This window comes from Elephas maximus, chromosome 7 (genome assembly GCF_024166365.1).
Source record: "Elephas maximus indicus isolate mEleMax1 chromosome 7, mEleMax1 primary haplotype, whole genome shotgun sequence".
Lineage (NCBI taxonomy): Eukaryota > Metazoa > Chordata > Mammalia > Proboscidea > Elephantidae > Elephas > Elephas maximus.
In genome coordinates this window covers 20,641,710-20,660,731 of record NC_064825.1, presented here as the reverse complement: position 1 = coordinate 20,660,731, position 19,022 = coordinate 20,641,710, and the positions used below count along the sequence as shown (strand labels likewise).

General features: G+C 35.0%; 1 protein-coding gene across 1 annotated transcript in view; it reads left to right on the top strand.

The window, feature by feature from the left end:
• Positions 1-19,022, top strand: part of CNTN5 (contactin 5) — a 573,072-nt gene that overhangs the window by 259,175 nt on the left and 294,875 nt on the right. Inside the window, exon 8 of the mRNA XM_049889682.1 lies at positions 10,943-11,124. Coding sequence (XP_049745639.1) covers positions 10,943-11,124 — 182 coding nt within the window. The remainder of the gene's footprint in view (positions 1-10,942; positions 11,125-19,022) is intronic.

Genomic DNA, 19,022 nt, shown 5'->3' with positions numbered 1-19,022 from the left:
GATAAACACAAAGATAAACAAATCAAGACACATCATAATCTAACTGCTGAAAACCAATGACATAAGAAAAAAAAAAAAACTTAAAGAAATAGTCAACCTAGAATTATTTATCTAGTGAAAATATCCTTGAAAACTTACGATGTTAGCAAAATTAAGATGTCAGGCAAAAAAAAAAAAACCAATAATAACTTGTTCCATAGAAATGTACTACAAAAAGTGATTAAAAAAAAAAAAAAGCTCTTTGGGCTGAACAAAAAGTAATTCTATTCGGAAATTCCAGCCCACACAAAGGAATTGAGAGTACCAGAAGTGGTTTAAATACTGTATGTAAATATAAAATATATTTTCTTTTATTAATTTTTAAAAATCTCTAATTTCTACCTCTTTCTCTGAAGAAGTATAATAAGAATGTATTGGAGGGTTTATAAAGTATATAGAAATAATATGTATCATAAGAATACCACAAAGGAAGGAAGAGGAAAATGTAAGGATAATGTTGTTAGATATATATTACAAACTCTAGAATGATCATATACACACTCACATACACACAAAAGAACAAAAGGCTACAATGAGTAAGCCAATAGGGGACTCAAGTGAAATACTGATAATAATCAATAGAAAATGAGACAACGGAAGAGGACAAAAAAGAACAAAAACTGATGGAATAGGGAGAAAAACAATATTATTATGTTAGACTTAAAACCAACCACAGATAATTATATCAAATGTAAATTCACTAAACACACCAATTAAAAGGCAGGCATTGTCAAACGAGATTAAAAAGAAAGATCCTATGAATAACATGTGCAAGGAGCCCATTTTAAATATAAAGATATAGCTAGGTTAAAAGCAAAATGATTGGAAAAAACCATGCCATGGAAACATTAATATAAGAAAGTTGTTGTGGCAACCTTAATATCAGACAAAGTACACTTCAGCACAAGGAAGGTTACCTAAGATTAAGATGGGCATTTTATAATAGTAAAAAGGCCAATTCATCAATAACACGTGCAATCCAGAATGTATATGCATCTAATAACAAAACTTAAAAATGCGTGGAGCAAAATCTGACAGTACTTAAAAGAGAAATTGACATATTCGTAATAACAGTTGGAGATTTTAACACCCTTTTGGGTAATTTATCAATTATAAGAAGATAAGAACAGGAACAGGAGGACAGAAAACCAGTAAAGTAATACTCTTCTCCTGTAATTTATTAATTTGAAGAACTAGAAGACAGAAAATCATTGAAGTACAGAAGAATTAAGTACAACTATTAACCAACTGTAAACCCCGGTGGCGTAGTGGTTAAGAGCTACGGCTGCTAACCAAAAGGTCGGTGGTTGGAATCCACCAGGCACTCCTTGGAAACTCTATAGGGGCAGTTCTACTCTGTCCTGTCGGGTAGCTATGAGTCAGTAATCGACTCAACAGCAGTGGGTTTATTAACCAACTTGACCTAACTGATATATAAAAAACTCTATAATGAACAACAACAGAATAAACCTTCTGCACATGGATCAGTCACAAAGATAAACAGTATGTTGGGCCATATGACAGATCGCACTTCTAATAAAAGGATTGAAAATTTAGAAATTCTTTGATTATGACAAAATTAAATTATACATAAACAACAAAAGTGTTCTGAGAAAAATCACCAAATATTTGGAAATTCAAAACATGCATCTAAATAACCAAATTTTCAAAGCAGAAATCAAAAGGAAGTTATAAAATATTGCGAACTGAATAATAATAGACACTCAATATGCATGTGGTACAGTTAAAGTAGTACTTAGAGGTAAATTTATATCTCTTAAAAAGAGAAAATTTGAAAATGATCTAAACTTCCACCTAAGCAACTAGAAAACCCATTGCTGTCGAGTCAATTCCAAATCATAGTGACCTTTTAGGACAGAGTAGAACTGCCCCACAGGGTTTTCAAGGAGCAGCTGGTAGGTTTGAACTGCTGACCTTTTGGTTAGCAGCCAAGCTCTTAACCACTGTGCCACCAGGGCTCAACATAAAGAAAACAAAAATCCTCACAACTGGACCAATGAGCAACATCATGATAAACGGAGAAAAGATTGAAGTTGTCAAGGATTTCATTTTATTTGGATCCACAAACAGCCATGGAAGCACCAGTCAAGAAATCAAAAGTCACATTGCATTGGGCAAATCTGCTGCAAAGGACCTCATTAAAGTGTTGAAGAGCAAATATGTCACCCTGAAGACTAAGGTGCGCCTGACCCAAGCCATGGTACTTTCAATCACATCATATGCATGTGAAAGCTGGACAATGAATAAGGAAGACTGAAGAAGAGTTGATGCCTTTGAATTGTGGTGTTGGCAAAGAATATTGAATATACCATGGACTGCCAAAAGAATGAACAAATCTGTCTTGGAAGAAGTGTGGCCAGAATGCTCCTTAGAGGCAAGGATGGCAAGACTGCATCTTACATACTTTGGACATGTTGTCAGGAGGGATCAGTCCCTGGAGAAGGACATCATGCTTGGCAGAGTACAGGGTCAGCGGAAAAGAGGAAGACCCTCAATGAGATGGATAGACACAGTGGCTGCAACAAGGAGCTCAAGCACAGCAATGATTATAAGGATGGCTCAGGACACGGCAGTGTTTCGTTTTGTTGTGCATAGGGTCGCTATGAGTCAGAACTGACTCGAGGGCACCTAAACAATAACAAGCTACTAGAAATGGAAAAGCAATTCAAACTCAAAGTTAGTAAAAGTAAAGAAAGATTAAGGAGCAAAAATTACGGAAATTGAGTGCAGACAGACAATAGAGAAGAAAACAGTGAAGCCCAAACCAGTTTTTAGAAAATACCAACAAAATTGGTAAACATAAACGCAGAGGAGATAAAACACAAATTACCAATATCAAGCGTAAAAAAGGAAAAGTTACTACATTTCTGTGCTAAAACATTAAGAGAACAGGAAGGGAATTTTATGAACAACATTAGCAATGAATTTTATACCTAGATCAAATAAGCAAGTTCCTTCAAAGATAATTTCCATAACTGGCAAAAAATAAATCCCCGTCCCCACTGCCGTCGAGTCAATTTCCACTCATAGCGACCCTATAGGACAGAGTAGAACTGCCCCATAGAGTTTCCAAGGAGCACCTGGCAGATTTGAACTGCTGCTGACCCTTAGGTTAGCAGACATAGCACTTAACCACTATGCCACCAGGGTTTCCAAAAAAAATAAATAGAAAAATATAAATTGCTCCCATTACTATTAATGAGATTGAATTTGTAATCATTCACTGGAATATACCACACATTTTTAGGCCCAGATAGCTTTACTAATGAATTCTATCAAACATTTAAGGAAGAAATTACATAACATGACCATGTAGGGTTTATTTCAGGAATGTAAAGTTGGCTTAACTTTTAAAATTAAATTAATGTAATTATATTAATAAAATAAAAGGGAAAAATCTTATGTTCATCTTAGTAAATGTAGAAAAAGCATATGACAAAATTCAACATACATAATAAAACTCTCAGCTATGTACGATTAGAGAGAAAACTTCTTAACCAGAAAGTGCATCTATGAAAATCAACATTCAACATATTTATAAATGGTAAAATACTTAAATATGCCCCCTCTTTTTTTTCTCTTCTCATCACTTCTGGTCAACATTTAAGGTAGGTCCTAGTCAATAACATAAAGCATGAAAAAGAAATAACATGTGTAGATGGGGGAAATGTACAATTACAATTGTTTCTGTTTGCATAGGACATAGATGAATATGTAGACTGTCTTAAGGAACCTACAAAAATAACTGATAAGATTAATATTTAGGTATAAATAGAACAAAATATGCATAAGACCTGAAAAATCACAAACTTTGCTGCGGGAAATCAATGAATATCTAGATGAATTAAGAGATACATGGATTACATGTTCATGGATTACAAGATTCACTAATGTTCAGATGTTAATTCTCCCCATAGTGATATATAGCTTCAATGAACTTGAATCAAAATATCATCAGGTTTTTATTTCTATAGAAATTAGCAAGCTACTTCTAAAATTTACACGGGAATTCAAAGAACCTATAATAGACAAAACAATTTGGTAGAAAATTAACAAATTTAGGAGGTTTACCCATTGAAATATACTCAGCAATGAAAAAGATCGAACTATTGATACACACAACAACATGAATGAATCTCATAAATTGTATGTTGAACAAAAAAGCCAGATTTAAAAATAGTACATACTGTATGATTCAATTTATAAAAAATGCTAGAATAGGCAAAAGTAATTTTAAATTTAGGAAGGAAAATTTTTGATCACCTGGGGAAAAAAAAAAAATTTTTTTTTTTTTTTTTTAGGGACAGGGTGTGACTGGGACATGAGGAAGATTTTGGAATGAAGAAAATGTTCTGTATCTCAATTATCCCACTTAGGGTGGTGGTTCCATAGGTATATTCATTTGTTAAAAGTCTTTAAACTATGCACTTAAAATAGATCTATTTTATTACCTGCAAAGTGTATCTCAAAAATTTCTATTTTAAAATATTGCTGTAAAATCTTATACATAGCTCTTTGTGGACATGTGCTAGAGTTTCCTTAGGGACTGTAACTAATGTATCTTCAGATCATATAATATATAATTGTTCTCCTGTATAAGATGATTCCAGTGGTTTTCCAAAGTAGTTGTACAATATACATCCCCACCACCAGTATTTAAGTATTTAAGACTGACACACTGCCTATAATTAATATTGCCAGGTTTCAAAGCACTTCATTTTGCCAATTTGTTAGGCATTGAATGGAATTCCATTATGGTCTAAATTTGAATTTCCCTGATTATTAATGAGGTTGAATGCTTTTTCGTGTTTCTTGATCATCTGTGTTTCCTATTTTGTCTCTTGCTCATTTTTATGAGTTGTTTTTCTTATGGATTTGTAAGAGTTCTTTTTATAATCTTTGTCAGTTATTTGTGTGGGAAATAACTTCTCCCAGGTTGCAGCTTGCATTTCTATTTTCTTATTATGTCCTTTAATGAAAATAAATTCTTCATATTAATGCAATCAAATATATCAATAATTTTTAAGTACGGAAATGTTTTATATCCTATTTGAAAAATTAATCATTCCCTACAGCGAGGACATAAAAATGCTTTCTTAAAAATTTTTCCAAAAGAGTCAATACTGGCATCGGCATCTAGCCAGCAGATAAGGGAAAAGTGAAAATGGAGGAACAAGTGGAAGGTTTTTATAGGCCTAACCTGGTGTTTGGATCATCACTTCTGTTTGTATACTATTGGCCAGAACTCAGTCACATGCCCCTACTTAAGGGATGCTGGGAAATGAGGTCTGACTGTGTACCCAGGAAGAAATGGAAATGGATTTGGTGAACACCTAGCCAGTCTTCTCTGGTAACCAATTTGATTCTTCCCACGTATTGAACACATTCACTCCCTCCCCAAGGGAGATAAACCAAATCCCATCTGATCTCTGTATCCAGCTCAAAATCTAAGATTTTCAGATCTCTATCACATCCAGATATCGCTCACCCTGGCTCTGTAACGTATAAACTTAAAAGATAAGTTGTGTGTCCTCACATGATGGTGGAACAGGAATGGATTATCCACAAGGGAAAAAAAAAAAAAATTCACTTGAAAAAGAGAAGAATGTGGGACCCAAACTAGCCACTGGTCCATCATATGAAATTCTCCTGTACAGGTCATTCATTGTGAAGCCCTTCTCCTCTGTGTGTGTGTTGGAGGATGGGGGGTCCTTGATTAGACACAGATTCCACTCTTTGGAATAAATTGCCTTGTCTACCCTGGAGAATTAAAAAAAAAAAAAAAAAAAAAAAACTCCAGGGCACCTTGGCTCCATCCTTTGACATTTGCCTTTTTGTCTTTCTCCCTGCCAACAACCGAAATGAGTATTGAGAATTTCCTTATTGGGCATTGTACAGTTTTTTTTTAGCTAGATTTCTCTTGGTACATATTTGGTAGCCTAAAGTTTATTTAAGGCTAATTCAAACGTTGTTTTTATTTTTTGATTTTATATGGTCCTTGACTTAGTTGGTCATATGGTCATCTTCTAAATCTGATTGGCTTCTGATCTATTGGCTTGCAGTCAATTCCAAGTAACAGTAACTTCACTCAGAGTTATTTCGTAGAAGAATTCTCAAGTTCCTATGACCTTTCTCAATGTAATGGCAATTATCTTGAGACAATTAGGCATGGTTGGGAAGACCACAAGGTTCCACATTTTGCATTCTTTCTATTCTTTGTTAGTTCTGCTGACAACCCAGGCAGATTTTTTTTTTTTTCCTGAGTTCATCTCTTTCTTTTAAGACCTTGATGAATGTAGCTAGTAACAGTTAACACACACTGTTAACATTGTATTTTCTAACTTGTTTTTCCCCTAGGCTCTATAAGCACTTGGACTATCTTCCCAGGTTATCAAAGATGAAAATTTTACCAAATGTTTTGCCACTGTGTAACATAGGTCTCCATCTTTTCATTTTCTACTGTCAGATCCACACCTCATTCCTCCAAATTGCTGTGTGAATTCCAAATATTTGTGCCTTGTTTTGGCAGTTAACCATTTCAATACACCCAATTTCTACATTTGTAAGGTATTACTAGCAGGTGTGACAAATAAACTCTAAAATTTCAGGATATGAAAGATATTTATTTCTTATTTACGTAATGTCCAAAAAGAAGATTACTGACTGGTATTGGTAAGGGAGTAGTTCAGCACTTGCCTTACACAGCCGTTTTGAGAGCTGATCTCTTCTATTTCAAGTCGTGACTTCCAGGGTTGCCCTGGGCATTAATATCTACCTGGACCACACAGGAAGAGAGAGATCAGAGGATTCATAGATTTTATGACATACTTCCACTACATTTCACTGCCAGAAATCAGACTTACAATCATACCTAATTACATAAGAAAAAAGAAAAAACAAATATGGGTACCCACAAAAAAAAAAAAAAAAGAAGAAATTGATTTTGGGAAGAGCTGAGTTTCCCAGTCTCTACTTTATGCTCTATTTCTTGAAAAACTAAATTGCTTTAAATTTTTGAAAAAAAAATTATAAAATTTGATTTATAAAATTAACAAATCTATCTAAAAGTTAATTTTTAAACTTTTATCAAAAGAGGAGAGACTTTATTTCCTGATGAACAAGGAAGTTGCACAAAAATTGATCCTATGTGGAGCTACAAAGATCATTCACCAAATTCCAAAAAACATAAACTGTATAAGCCGCTGTAGGTATAAAAACATACGGCATGTGGTTACAGCTAATATCAAAGGAAGAGGTAGCTTATATGCTTTTGTTATTACCCATAAGTTAGTAAATATACAGATCATTTAGCTCAAAAAGGTAAAGTAAAGGTAGAGTACAATATAAATGAGCTGAATCAAGAAAGAGGAATAAGTAAATAAAACACAGAAATTTGTGGATTAAAAAACAAAGTAAATAAAATAAAGTGTTTATTTTAAAGACCAATAAAATAGACAAACATTTGACAAAGCTAATCATATAAACAGTCTTTATAGCTTACATTTATTGAGTACTCCCTATTTGCCATGTGTTTTGCCAAGTAATTTATCTCACTTAATCCTCAAAACATCATTAGCATCATTTATGTATTTATTTCATAAAGATGTATCAAGTACTAGCTATGTATCAAACACTCTGTGAACATATTGCTGAAAAAAAGAAATGAAGTCACTGCCCTTAAGATATTTGCATTCCAGCAAAATAAATGAATATCCCCATTTTACATATGGAGAAACAAAAACTGAGATCACATTAAATCTTTACATATGAATTGCATTTAAATCTAGCTTTCCTGCCAGCTCATTATGCTAACACACAATGCTATCTCTGTGGGGGGAAAAAAATAGAGAAAACATATATGCATCCCATTAAAATTGTAAAGAAGATACAAACATTGTCATCATCATTGCTAACTTTTTTTTTTTTTTTTGCCTGCTTACTCTGTGCCAAAAACCAAAAACCGAACCCACTGCCGTCGAGTCGATTCCGACTCATAGCGACCCTACAGGACAGAGTAGAACTGCCCCATAGATTTTCCAAGGAGCGCCTGGAGGATTCGAACTGCTGACCTCTTGGGTAGCAGCCGTAGCGCTTAACCACTACGCCACCCAGAGACTTTAAATCGTTTAATGTTCACAATAATTCTCTGAGATAGGTAGTGATATCCCTATCATATTTCACACTTGAGGAAACTGAGGCAATGAGATGTTTAATGAGTTACAGTTACAGGGCCGCCTTTTACACTCAGGAAGTCTGGCTTTGGAGCCCACGCTGAACTACCACGACATGATTAAATAATTTTTATAATTGTAAACAATCACTATTTATTTTACGTTTTGCTAAAACACTGAAAATATGGATCAAATAGTTGATTTTTTTTGAGGAACATGGATTACCAAAATTGATATAAACAGAAATTTAAACACCACATAATTAAAGAAAACATAGAAGTTGAAAACACTGTCAAATAATTACTGCCACTGATGATGTCCAATCCAGAGAGAGAGACTTATCAGTGTTCCAAGGAACACATAAATTCCCTACAATTAAACTGGTACATTATAGAAGGATATCAAGCTATCATCCATCACCATGATACTAAATCTATCAAAGGTGTAAATAAACAAACCAACCAACTCATTAATAAATAAGCACACAAACAAACCAACAACTTAATAAGCTACAATCTCACTTTGAGTATAGATGCAAACATTCTAGTTAAAAAAAAATCATAAACCAATTTAGATATATACAAAGAGAACAATATGCTATGACCAAAAAAGGGTTATGTTAAATGCAAGGTTAAATGTTTTTGAATTCTGACAATATGTACTTAAACAAACAAATGAAAATTGCCAACTCTGCAATCCAGCATTTTAATTCTCTGTTTTATTCTTAAGGAACAAATCTGAAGGTGTTAAAATATATGCAAGGGTGTTTATGATAGCATTGTTTAAAGTAGGAAACATTGCCAGGACTTCTATAAGCAAAAATTAGTGGAAACATATCCTATAATTAGTAATTATAATCCATGGCAAAATATTATAAGAGATGTGAGTAGTATAAGCAAAGCACTTTATTATTTAAAAGAAAAACTGCCAGCTGGATATGTAAATAAGGAAAAGACTTCCCTGAAGAGGAGCCGTTCAGGATGCATCTCAAAGGATTAGTAAGGTTTTTAACAGATACGTTTGGAAGAACAGAGAGATGTGTTTCTGGGTCAGAGGCTGTAGAAGGAAATAGTGAGATATCAAACTGAAAAAGTAGGCTGTGCCCAGAGCATAGAGTTCATTAAAAATACGTAGTAATAAATAAATAAGTAGAACAAAACTAAGAGATTTAAACAGATTCAAGTATGTCGGAACCAATTATACGACAAAAGCAGAATTTCAAGTGCTGTGGGAAAAGAATTTTATTGAATAATACTGAAATAAGTAGATTATTATTTATTATATAAGTTAGATTCCTTACTAACACCAAAAACATGAATATAGTCCAGATAGATTAAAGAAACACTTCAAAATAATTTTAAAATAATACTGTAAGAATTATGGCATAAAATATTGGCATGAATCTGACTTCGGAGACAATTTTCTAAATAAGCAAGAAATCCAGAAGTATAATTGGAGCTATAGACATGTTTGTTTCTCACAAAAAAAAAAAGTTTATAAATTGTATCACAGATGCCATCACAATACACTAGAAAGGAATATTTCTGAGAAACAAAGTGGTAATGGCCCTAATGTATTAAAAAAAAAGTCTAAGAAATTAAGTTTTAAAGATGTAAACCAAAAAGAAAAATAGCATAAGCAGACAATTCTCTCAAAAGCAGATGCATAGGGCCAATAAGATTATGAAAAGATATTCAACCTTCTTAAAGTTGAGGGAAATACTCATTAAAATAGCAACAAAATACCATTTTTTACCTGTCAATACTGACAAATAGTAAACAGATTGCTTACACACAATGCTAGCAAGGATCTGGGAAAACAGTCTCATACATTACTGATAGGTGTGGGAACTGCTATTATTGAAAAACAATCTGGCAGTACTTATTAAAATGAAAAATGTGCATGCTCTTTGACCCATCAATCCCACTTTTGTGAACATCTGATGCAGAAAATAAAAGCAATAGTATATGATATATGTGCAAGGCTGTTTATGGAAGTTTTTTTTTTTTTTTTAAGTGGTCAAAAAAAGAAAAAGAAAAAAACCAAAACTGGCACTAAGCTGAATGTCTAATTACAGAGAGTTAAATTCTGGTATATCCACATCCACACAATAGAATAATACTCAGCTATTACCCAGAATAAGTCAGGCGACTATGTAATGGATTTAATCTTTTAATAATAAATAGCAAGTACACAAGATTTACATTTATAAAAAAATAAAAATAACTCATTATATGCGTATGTGTATATATGCATCATAGAGACAAGGTGGAAAATTACATACAAACTCTGTTGCAGAAAGAAGAGATTTGCAGGGGTGGGAACAGAAATGTTTCTTTGTTTATTTAAATCACTACTCTTGTTTGACTTGTTGCAGTAAGCACATATTTCTTTCATAGTTTCTCCTAATTACTTTTGTCATTTAAAAATTCTAAGTTTTTGAAAATAAAGTATAATGTATTAAATTGTACAAGGTATTCTCTCTGAATTGCTTTCCTGAAATATGAAAGAAAAGGAAATTATCCCCTTGTCATCTAACTACTTAGCAGACAATCCACACGGAAAGTGAAGTATATCAACCAGCACATGGTCTTTAATTGTGATTGCATTTTATGGCACTCAGCCTATTAAGTGCTTAAATTACCAGATAACAGAATCTATATTCCTAATGGCAGGAAGTGTATTAACAGTATGTTTGCTCCCTATTGCAGCCCCGTTCCGACAATCACATGGATGAAGGTTAACGGTTATATTCCGAGTAAAGCGCGTCTGCGGAAATCCCAGGCGATGCTGGAAATACCCAACGTGCAGCTGGACGACGCAGGCACGTACGAGTGCAGAGCCGAAAACTCACGCGGCAAAAACTCCTTTCGTGGACAATTACAAGTATACAGTAAGTGTTCTCGGCAGAGCATGGTGCTGTAGTCCTGAGAGTCAAACTAAAAATGTAAATAAATTTAAACTAAATATTGTTTGTTTGTTAGATACATAAAATCCAAGTAATAATTTATGAACATGCCGTTTTGAATTCTAAAGCCTCATGTAAAATTATGCCACAGAGAAATGCTTGAAATTAAAAATGAATGGGAATTATCAGAGTCTTGTACAGCACAGAGTGTTTATATCCTTAAAAATGGAATATTTTCCTGCTGTCAAATGTATCCTCTGAAAAGTTAAAAATCTCGGAACATTTTGAACTTATTCAAGCCTTTAGCCCAAATCAGGGATATACAAGCTATTGCTCACAGGACCAAATCCTGCTCAGCTGTTTCTGTAAATAAAATTTTGTTGGAATACAGTCACACCCTTTCATCTATATATTGTCTGTATGGGCTTTTGTGGGGCAACTGCAGAATTGAATAGTTGAGAAAGAGACCAACTGGCTCACAAAGCCTAAAACATTTACCATCTGGCAGTTTACAGAAAAAGTTTCCTAACCCCTAACCTAAATTAATATGTCCATTTAACACATAGCCTCTATGGCCTGCAAGGGTTTATATTGTCCCCAAAATGCCCAAGAGCCAACCACGTTGTGTTTGAGAATTGGGAGAATTTGGTTTAAAAACATCTACAGTCTTTACTTCTAAGGATCACAAATTGTATCCATTTTTCCTACTTGCTTTTATAATATTCGCAATCCATAGTGGGTAGGTAATAGTATTCTCATCTCCCAAATGAGAACACTAAAAAAGAGAAGAATACAATAAGCCAGAACATTCATGTAAGCAAATACAGAAGCTGATTCTGCCAAGTAAATATGACTATTGCTATATCTCGTGATCTGTTCTCCTAAAAAGTATAATATCCTTTATAAGGATGCTTAAAGAGTATAAAGAGTATTTTGAAATGCTAATATCTGAATTCGGAAACCCTGGTGGCGTAGTGGTTAAGTGCTACAGCTGTGAACCAAAGGGTCGGCAGTTCGAATCTACCAGGCACTCCTTGGAAACTCTATGGAGCAGTTCTACTCTGTCCTATAGGGTCACCATAAGTCGGAATCAACTCGACAGCACTGGGTTTGGTTTTTTTTTGTTGTTGTTGTTTTAATATCTGAATTCAACCTTTTTTTCTTTATTTCTTGTAACTCCTTTAGGAATCCAGCATTCCAACCAAATTTGCTATGCTATACACATTTTATTCATTCATTCGTTTATTCATTTAATGTTTATTAAGTGCCTATTGGAAACCCTGGTGGTGTAGCGGTTAAGAGTTTGGCTGTTGATCAAAAGGTCAAAAGTTCGGCAGTTCAAATCCACCAGGTGCCCCTTGGAAATCCTGTGGGGGCAGTTCTACCCTGTCCTATAGGCTCTAGATTCTAGCAACAGAGCTTTGAAAGAGCTCATGTTCCACTGAATTAGGTAAAAAGCAAACTGGACGTTAGAGCTGAGCATGCTCTGTTCTTTGATGAAGGCATATGCAAAGGATTATGTGAGTATGGTGTTTACTGCATTCTTCTCCTGTGACTCAAGAAAGCTTTTAGAGAGGATCTGTACCTTAAAGGCTAAACAAGGGAAAGCACCCTGAAAGAAAGGGACAAAGAGTCATTTAATTTTTTTTTTTTTTATGATGGTAGCACTAGCACATATTTGGTTAATTTTAAGCCATTGATGTTGTATTAGAATGAAATTGACGAAGAAAACCAGTCACAATTCCTTAAAGCAAATCATTAAGCAGGCTTTCTAACCATAAGCAAAAAACCCATTGCCATCAAGTTGATTCTGACTCAAACAACCCTGTAGGCCAGAGTGGAATGGCTCCATAGGATTTCCAAAGTTGTTAATCTTTACAGAAGCAGACTGCCACATCTTTCTCCTGTGGAGCAGCTGTTGGATTCAAACCACCAACCTTTTGGTTCACAGCCGAGCACTTAACTACTGTGCCACCATGGCTCCTTTTTCTAACCATAAAAAAACCAATCAAACCGATTGCCATTGAATCATTTCCAACTCATATTGATCCTATAGGACAGAGCAGAACTGCTCCTTAGGGTTTCCAATGCTGTAATTTTTATGGAAGCAGACTGCCACATCTTTCTGTCTTTCTAAACATAACCCGTTGTTGTGGAGATGATTTTGATTCATAGTGACCCTATAGAACAGAGTAGAACTGCGCCATCAAGTTTCCAAGGAGCACCTGGTGGATTTGAACTGCCTACCTTTTGGTCAGCAGCTGTAGCACTTAACCACTACGCCACCAGGGTTTCCTTTGTAAACATAGGGGAAATAAATGATGTTTCTGTTCCCTGATGGAAAAATAATTAACATTCAAATACATTATGTCAGTTTGTCCTCACAATAATGGTGTGAAGTATTACTAATTCTTCCTTACAGATTAAACTCTGATAATGAAGAACAAGAGCTCAACCAGAACTTTGTTACTCAAAACCACACACACACACACAAAGCAAGAAGCGCCTGTTACTCTTAGCGTTATAAGGGAAAGTCCCAAATCTCTCTGTGTCATCAAGAATGTCCCACACCTAAATGAGAATTAAATTTTACAGCTTGGGGTCAGATGCTGTTGCAAGGCCTCCCAGCCAACCCCATTACTTGATTCATAGGCAATGATGATTATTGCCAGGAGAGTAAGTTTAAAAAAAACCTGCTTTCATTCAATATCACTGGTGTCTCCTCTGGTGGGAGGGTGTGCTAGTAAGAAACAATCTGTGGGTTTTCTTTGTTATACATTGTGAGCCAGGTGGGTAAAGAGAAAAACAGAAAAAGTGATCTTGATTGTTGCCCAAAAAAAGAAACTGGGCCAATTATCTACTTGGCATGTATTTCTGCCAATTTAGGGAAGATATCTTGGACGCATGTGACATCTCACTGTAGCAGGCTCCGTCAAGTGCCATACATCTTGGTTTGCCCTAAATAGATGTCAGCTGCCCTGCGGCAGTTATGAACAGTGCCCTATTTTATTTACAGAAGTATCTCAGTTATTACATGTTCACCCTAATATTGTGCCTTGAAAAAACATTTTTGTTTGATTAGAGATTTTTCTCTTTGTCAAACTATCTAACACTTCCACTTGACTGGCAGGAGTTATAGAATGGCATGATGCATGCTTCCACGGTTTATGTTTAGAATCATCCCTTAGCAGAATCCCCCACGTGTCTGTCAGTTTGTCATACTGTGGGGGCTTGTGTGTTGCTGTGATACTGGAAACTATGCCACTGGTATTCAGATACCAACAGGGTCATCCGCAGCAGACAGGTTTCAGCTGAGCTTCCAAACTAAGACAGACTAGAGTGAAGGACCCAGCAGTCTACTTCCGAAAAGCATTAGCCAGTGAAAACCTTACGAATAGCAGCAGAACATTGTCTGATATAGTGCTGGAAGATAAGCACCTCAGGTTGGAAGGCACTCAAAAGACGACTGGGGCAGAGCTGCCTCCTCAAAGTAGAGTCGACCTTAATGACGTGGGTGGAGTCAAGCTTTTTGGACTTTCACTTGCTGATATGGCATGACTCAAAATGAGAAGAAACAGCTGCAAAGATCCATTAATAATCAGAATGTGGAGTGTACAAAGTATGAATCTGAGAAAATTGGAAATCATCAAAAATGAAATGCAATGCAGAAACATCAATATCCTAGGCATTAGTGAGCTGAAATGGACTGGTACTAGCCATTTTGAATTGAACAATCATATGGTCTACTATGCCTGCTGGGAATGTCAACTTGAAGAGGAATGGCATTGCAATCATCATTGAAAAGAACATTTCAAGATCCATCCTGAAGTACAACACCGTCAGTGATACGATAATATCCATGTCTACAAGGAAGAGCAGTTAATATAACTTTTCTCCAAATTTACGTGCCAATCACTAAGGCCAAAGATGAAGCAATTGAAGGTTTTTATGAATGTCTACAGTCTGAAATTGATCAAACATGTAATCAGAATGCATTAATAATTACTGCTGATTGGAAGGCAAAAGCAGGAAACAAGAGGGATCTGTTGCTGGAAAATATGGCCTTAGTGATAGAAATGATGCTGGAGCTCACATGATAGAATTTTTGCAAGACCAACAACTTCTTCATTGCAAATACCTTTTCTCAAAAACGTAAATAGTGACTATACGTAGCCAAATGGAATACACAGGACTCTGATTGACTACATCTGTGCAAAGAGATGATGAAGAAGCTCAATATAATCAGTCAGAACAAGGCTCCAGGGCCAACTGCAGAACAGACCATCAATTGCTCATATCCAAGTTCAAGTTGAAGCTGAAGAAAATGAGAGCAAGTCCATGAAAGCTAAAATGAGGCCTTGAATATATCCACCTGAATTTAGAGACCATCTCAAGAATAGATTTGACACATTGCACACTAATGACCAGCAAGTTGTGGAATGACATTAAGCACATCATACATGAAGAAGGCCAGGGGCCATCTGCGGAACAGACCATCAATTATTCATAGGCAAGTTCAAGCTGAAACTGAAGAAAATTAGAACAAGTAGATGAGAGCCAAAGTACGACCTTGAGTATATCCCACCTCAATTTAGAGACCATCTCAAGAATAAATTTGATGCTTTGAACACTAATGACTAGAGACCAGACGAGTTGTGGAATGACATCAAAGACATCGTACATGAAGAAAGCAAGAGGTTATTAATAAGACAGGAAAGAAAGAAAAGACCACAATGGATATCAGAAGAGACTTTGAAACTTGCTCTTGAATGTCGAGTAGCTAAAGTGAAAGGAAGAAATGATGAAGTAGAGTTGCTGAACAGAAGATTTCAGAGGGTGGCTCAAGAAGACACAGTAAAGTATTATTATGATATGTATAAAGGCCTGGAGAGAGAAAACCAAAAGGGAGGAACATGCTTGGCATTTCTCAAGCTGAAAGAACTGAAAAAAAAATTCAAGCCTCGAGCTTTTATGGGGAAAATATGAAATGATGCAAGAAGCATCAAAAGAAAAGAAAATGGAAGGAGTACACAGAGTCACTATACCAAAAACAATTGGTGGACATTCAGCCATTTCAGGTGGTAGGATATGATCAGGAATCAATGTGCCGAAGGAAGAGGTCCAAGCTGCACTGAAGGCATTGCCGAAAAACAGGCTCCAGGAATTGACACAATACCAACTGAGATGTTTCGATAAATGGATGCAGCACTGGCAGCGCTCACTTTTCTATGCCAAGAAATTTGGAAGACTGCTACCTGGCCAACTGACTGGAAGAGAACCATATTTTTCCCTATTCCCAAGAAGGGCTATCCAACCAAATGTGGAAATTATAGAACAATATCATTAATATCACACACAAGTAAAATTTTGCTGAAGATCATTCAAAAGGAGCTGCAGCAATATATCGACAGGGAACTGCCAGAAATTCAAGCCAGATTCAGAAGAGAATGCAGAACCAGGGATATCATAGCTGATGTCAGATGGATCTTGGCTGAAAGCAGAAAATACCAGAAAGAGGTTTACCTGTGTTTTACTGACTATGCAAAGGCATTCGACTATGTGGATCATAACAAATTATGGATCACACTGAGAAGAATGGGAATTTCAGAGCACTTAACTGTACTTGTGAAGAACCTGTACGTGGATCAAGAGGCAGTCTTTCAAACAGAACAAGGGAATACAGTGTGGCTTAAAGTCAAGAAAGGTACCTGTCGGGGTTGTATCCTTTCACTATGCCTTATTCAATCTGTATGCTGAGCAAACAATCTGAGTTTGCTCAGCATACAGATTGAATAAGGCATAGTGAAAGGATACAACCTTTCACTATGCCTTATTCAACAACAGGGCATCAGGATTAGAGGAAGACACATTAACAACCTGTGATATGCAGACGACACAGCCTTCCTCACTGAAAGTGAAGAGCACTTGAAGCACTTACTGATGAAGATCAAAGACCACAGCCTTCAGTATGGATTATACCTCCACATTAAGAAAACAAAAATCCTCACAACTGGATCAATAAGCAACATGATAACGGAGAAAAGATTGAAGTGATCAAGGATTTCATTTTACTTGGATCCACAATTAATACCCATGGAAGCAGCAGTCAAGAAATCAAAAGATGCGTTGCATTGGGCAAATCTGCTGCAAAAGACCTCTTTAAAGTGTCGAAAGCAAACATGTCACCTTGAATACTAAGGTGCCCCTGACCCAAAAAAAATTTTTTTTTTATTTTCAATCACATCATATGCATTAGAAAGCTGGACAATGAATAAGGAAGACCGAAGAATTAATGCCTTTGAATTGTGGTGTTGGCGAAGAATATTGAATAGACCAACAAGTCTTTTTTTTTTTTTTACAAAACTGAGCACTGAAGTAGGTGGTAGGCATAAATTGAAGCTACATTTCTTATTGTTTGTGACTCAGCATCTGTGTTGTAAACATGGTACACCAGAATGAAGCAATATTAATTTTAAATACAGAAAAGTTAAAGTGATTCACACATCTAAATTAACATAAACCTATAGGTTTGAGAGATTATACTCATAAAAATGAAAAAGAAATACTTGTAGCAAAAAAAGAAAACACAAAGTTTTGGAAATACTTTGACCCTTAGAGTAAAATGAGTACTTATTGTAGTGAACCTGTCTTTTGTTTATAATATAGTTTCATAGGTGAAATAATTTCTTTGATTATTTCTGTCCCCTTTAGTATCTGATGATTCTTAAAAAAGACCTGGTTTTAACTAGTTAATCAGATTTTAAGTCCTTATATTTTCCATGTAAGTTGAATATTGCTTGTTAAGTTTCTAAAATAAAAAGAAGAAAAATAATAAGAGAACAAAAGGAAGAAAAACAGAAGGAAAGATGAAAGGAAAGGAGGAAAAGATCAAATATCAAACATCTTTAAGCAGTTTTATATTATAAGGAGCTCTCACAATGGGTTTTAGTGGATTTTCACAATGGGAGACATTATGTGTACAGAAAAAATTATTATGTAAATATGTATAATCTATAATTTTTAACTACATGTCATGTGCCCAACCAACTAGTATTTTGTCATACTATGGAGTAAGGTCATTGTCACTATGATCTCTGACTAGTGTACATTTACTATTGAGATTAGAGATATATCAGTATTAAAACATATCCAAAGTGCTTAGAATAAAGTTATACAAACATAGACTAAATATTCAATAAGGAGTACAGTTTTATTTTCAGGTTAGTGCAGTATTATAGACTTCCTTATTTTTTTTTTTTTAACTTCTAGACTACATCTTCAGAAAAGTTAATGACTTCCTATATCTACAGTTTGATTGTAAGTTTTTCAAGTCACACACTATGCTTTTTTTTTTTTTTCTGTTTCCTATTTCTTTTTAGAACAAAAATGATGTTAAACACACAGTGGTTAATTTTTGTTAAAACTCTACTGCTATTATAAATATTAATGGCTTAGTTATCCACATTATTCTACAGTATACTTTAAAAAGAATGGATGAAAATCAGAAGAAACTGAAGAACTGATGAAGGAAACTATCATATTTTTATACAAGCAATGCATGTCTTCTGCATTTGTTTGTCAACTGCATCTTCCCTCCATGATGTATTTTCATAAATGTGCTACGCAAAAAAAAAAAAAAAAAACTAGCATAGCACCCTTACAAAAATACCTTGCTGGTGGGAAGGGTGCAGCTGGCAAATATAGAAGGTGCATATTATTTCTGTAAGAATACAGTAAGTATTGTCAAGAGCTTACATTCTAGACACTACCTTACCAATAGATATTCTACATACATTAACTCTCAATAACCCTTAGGTATTAGAATTCCCACTTGACAGATGAGGAAATTAAGGCCTAGAAAGGTTGAGAAGCTTATAAGGTCC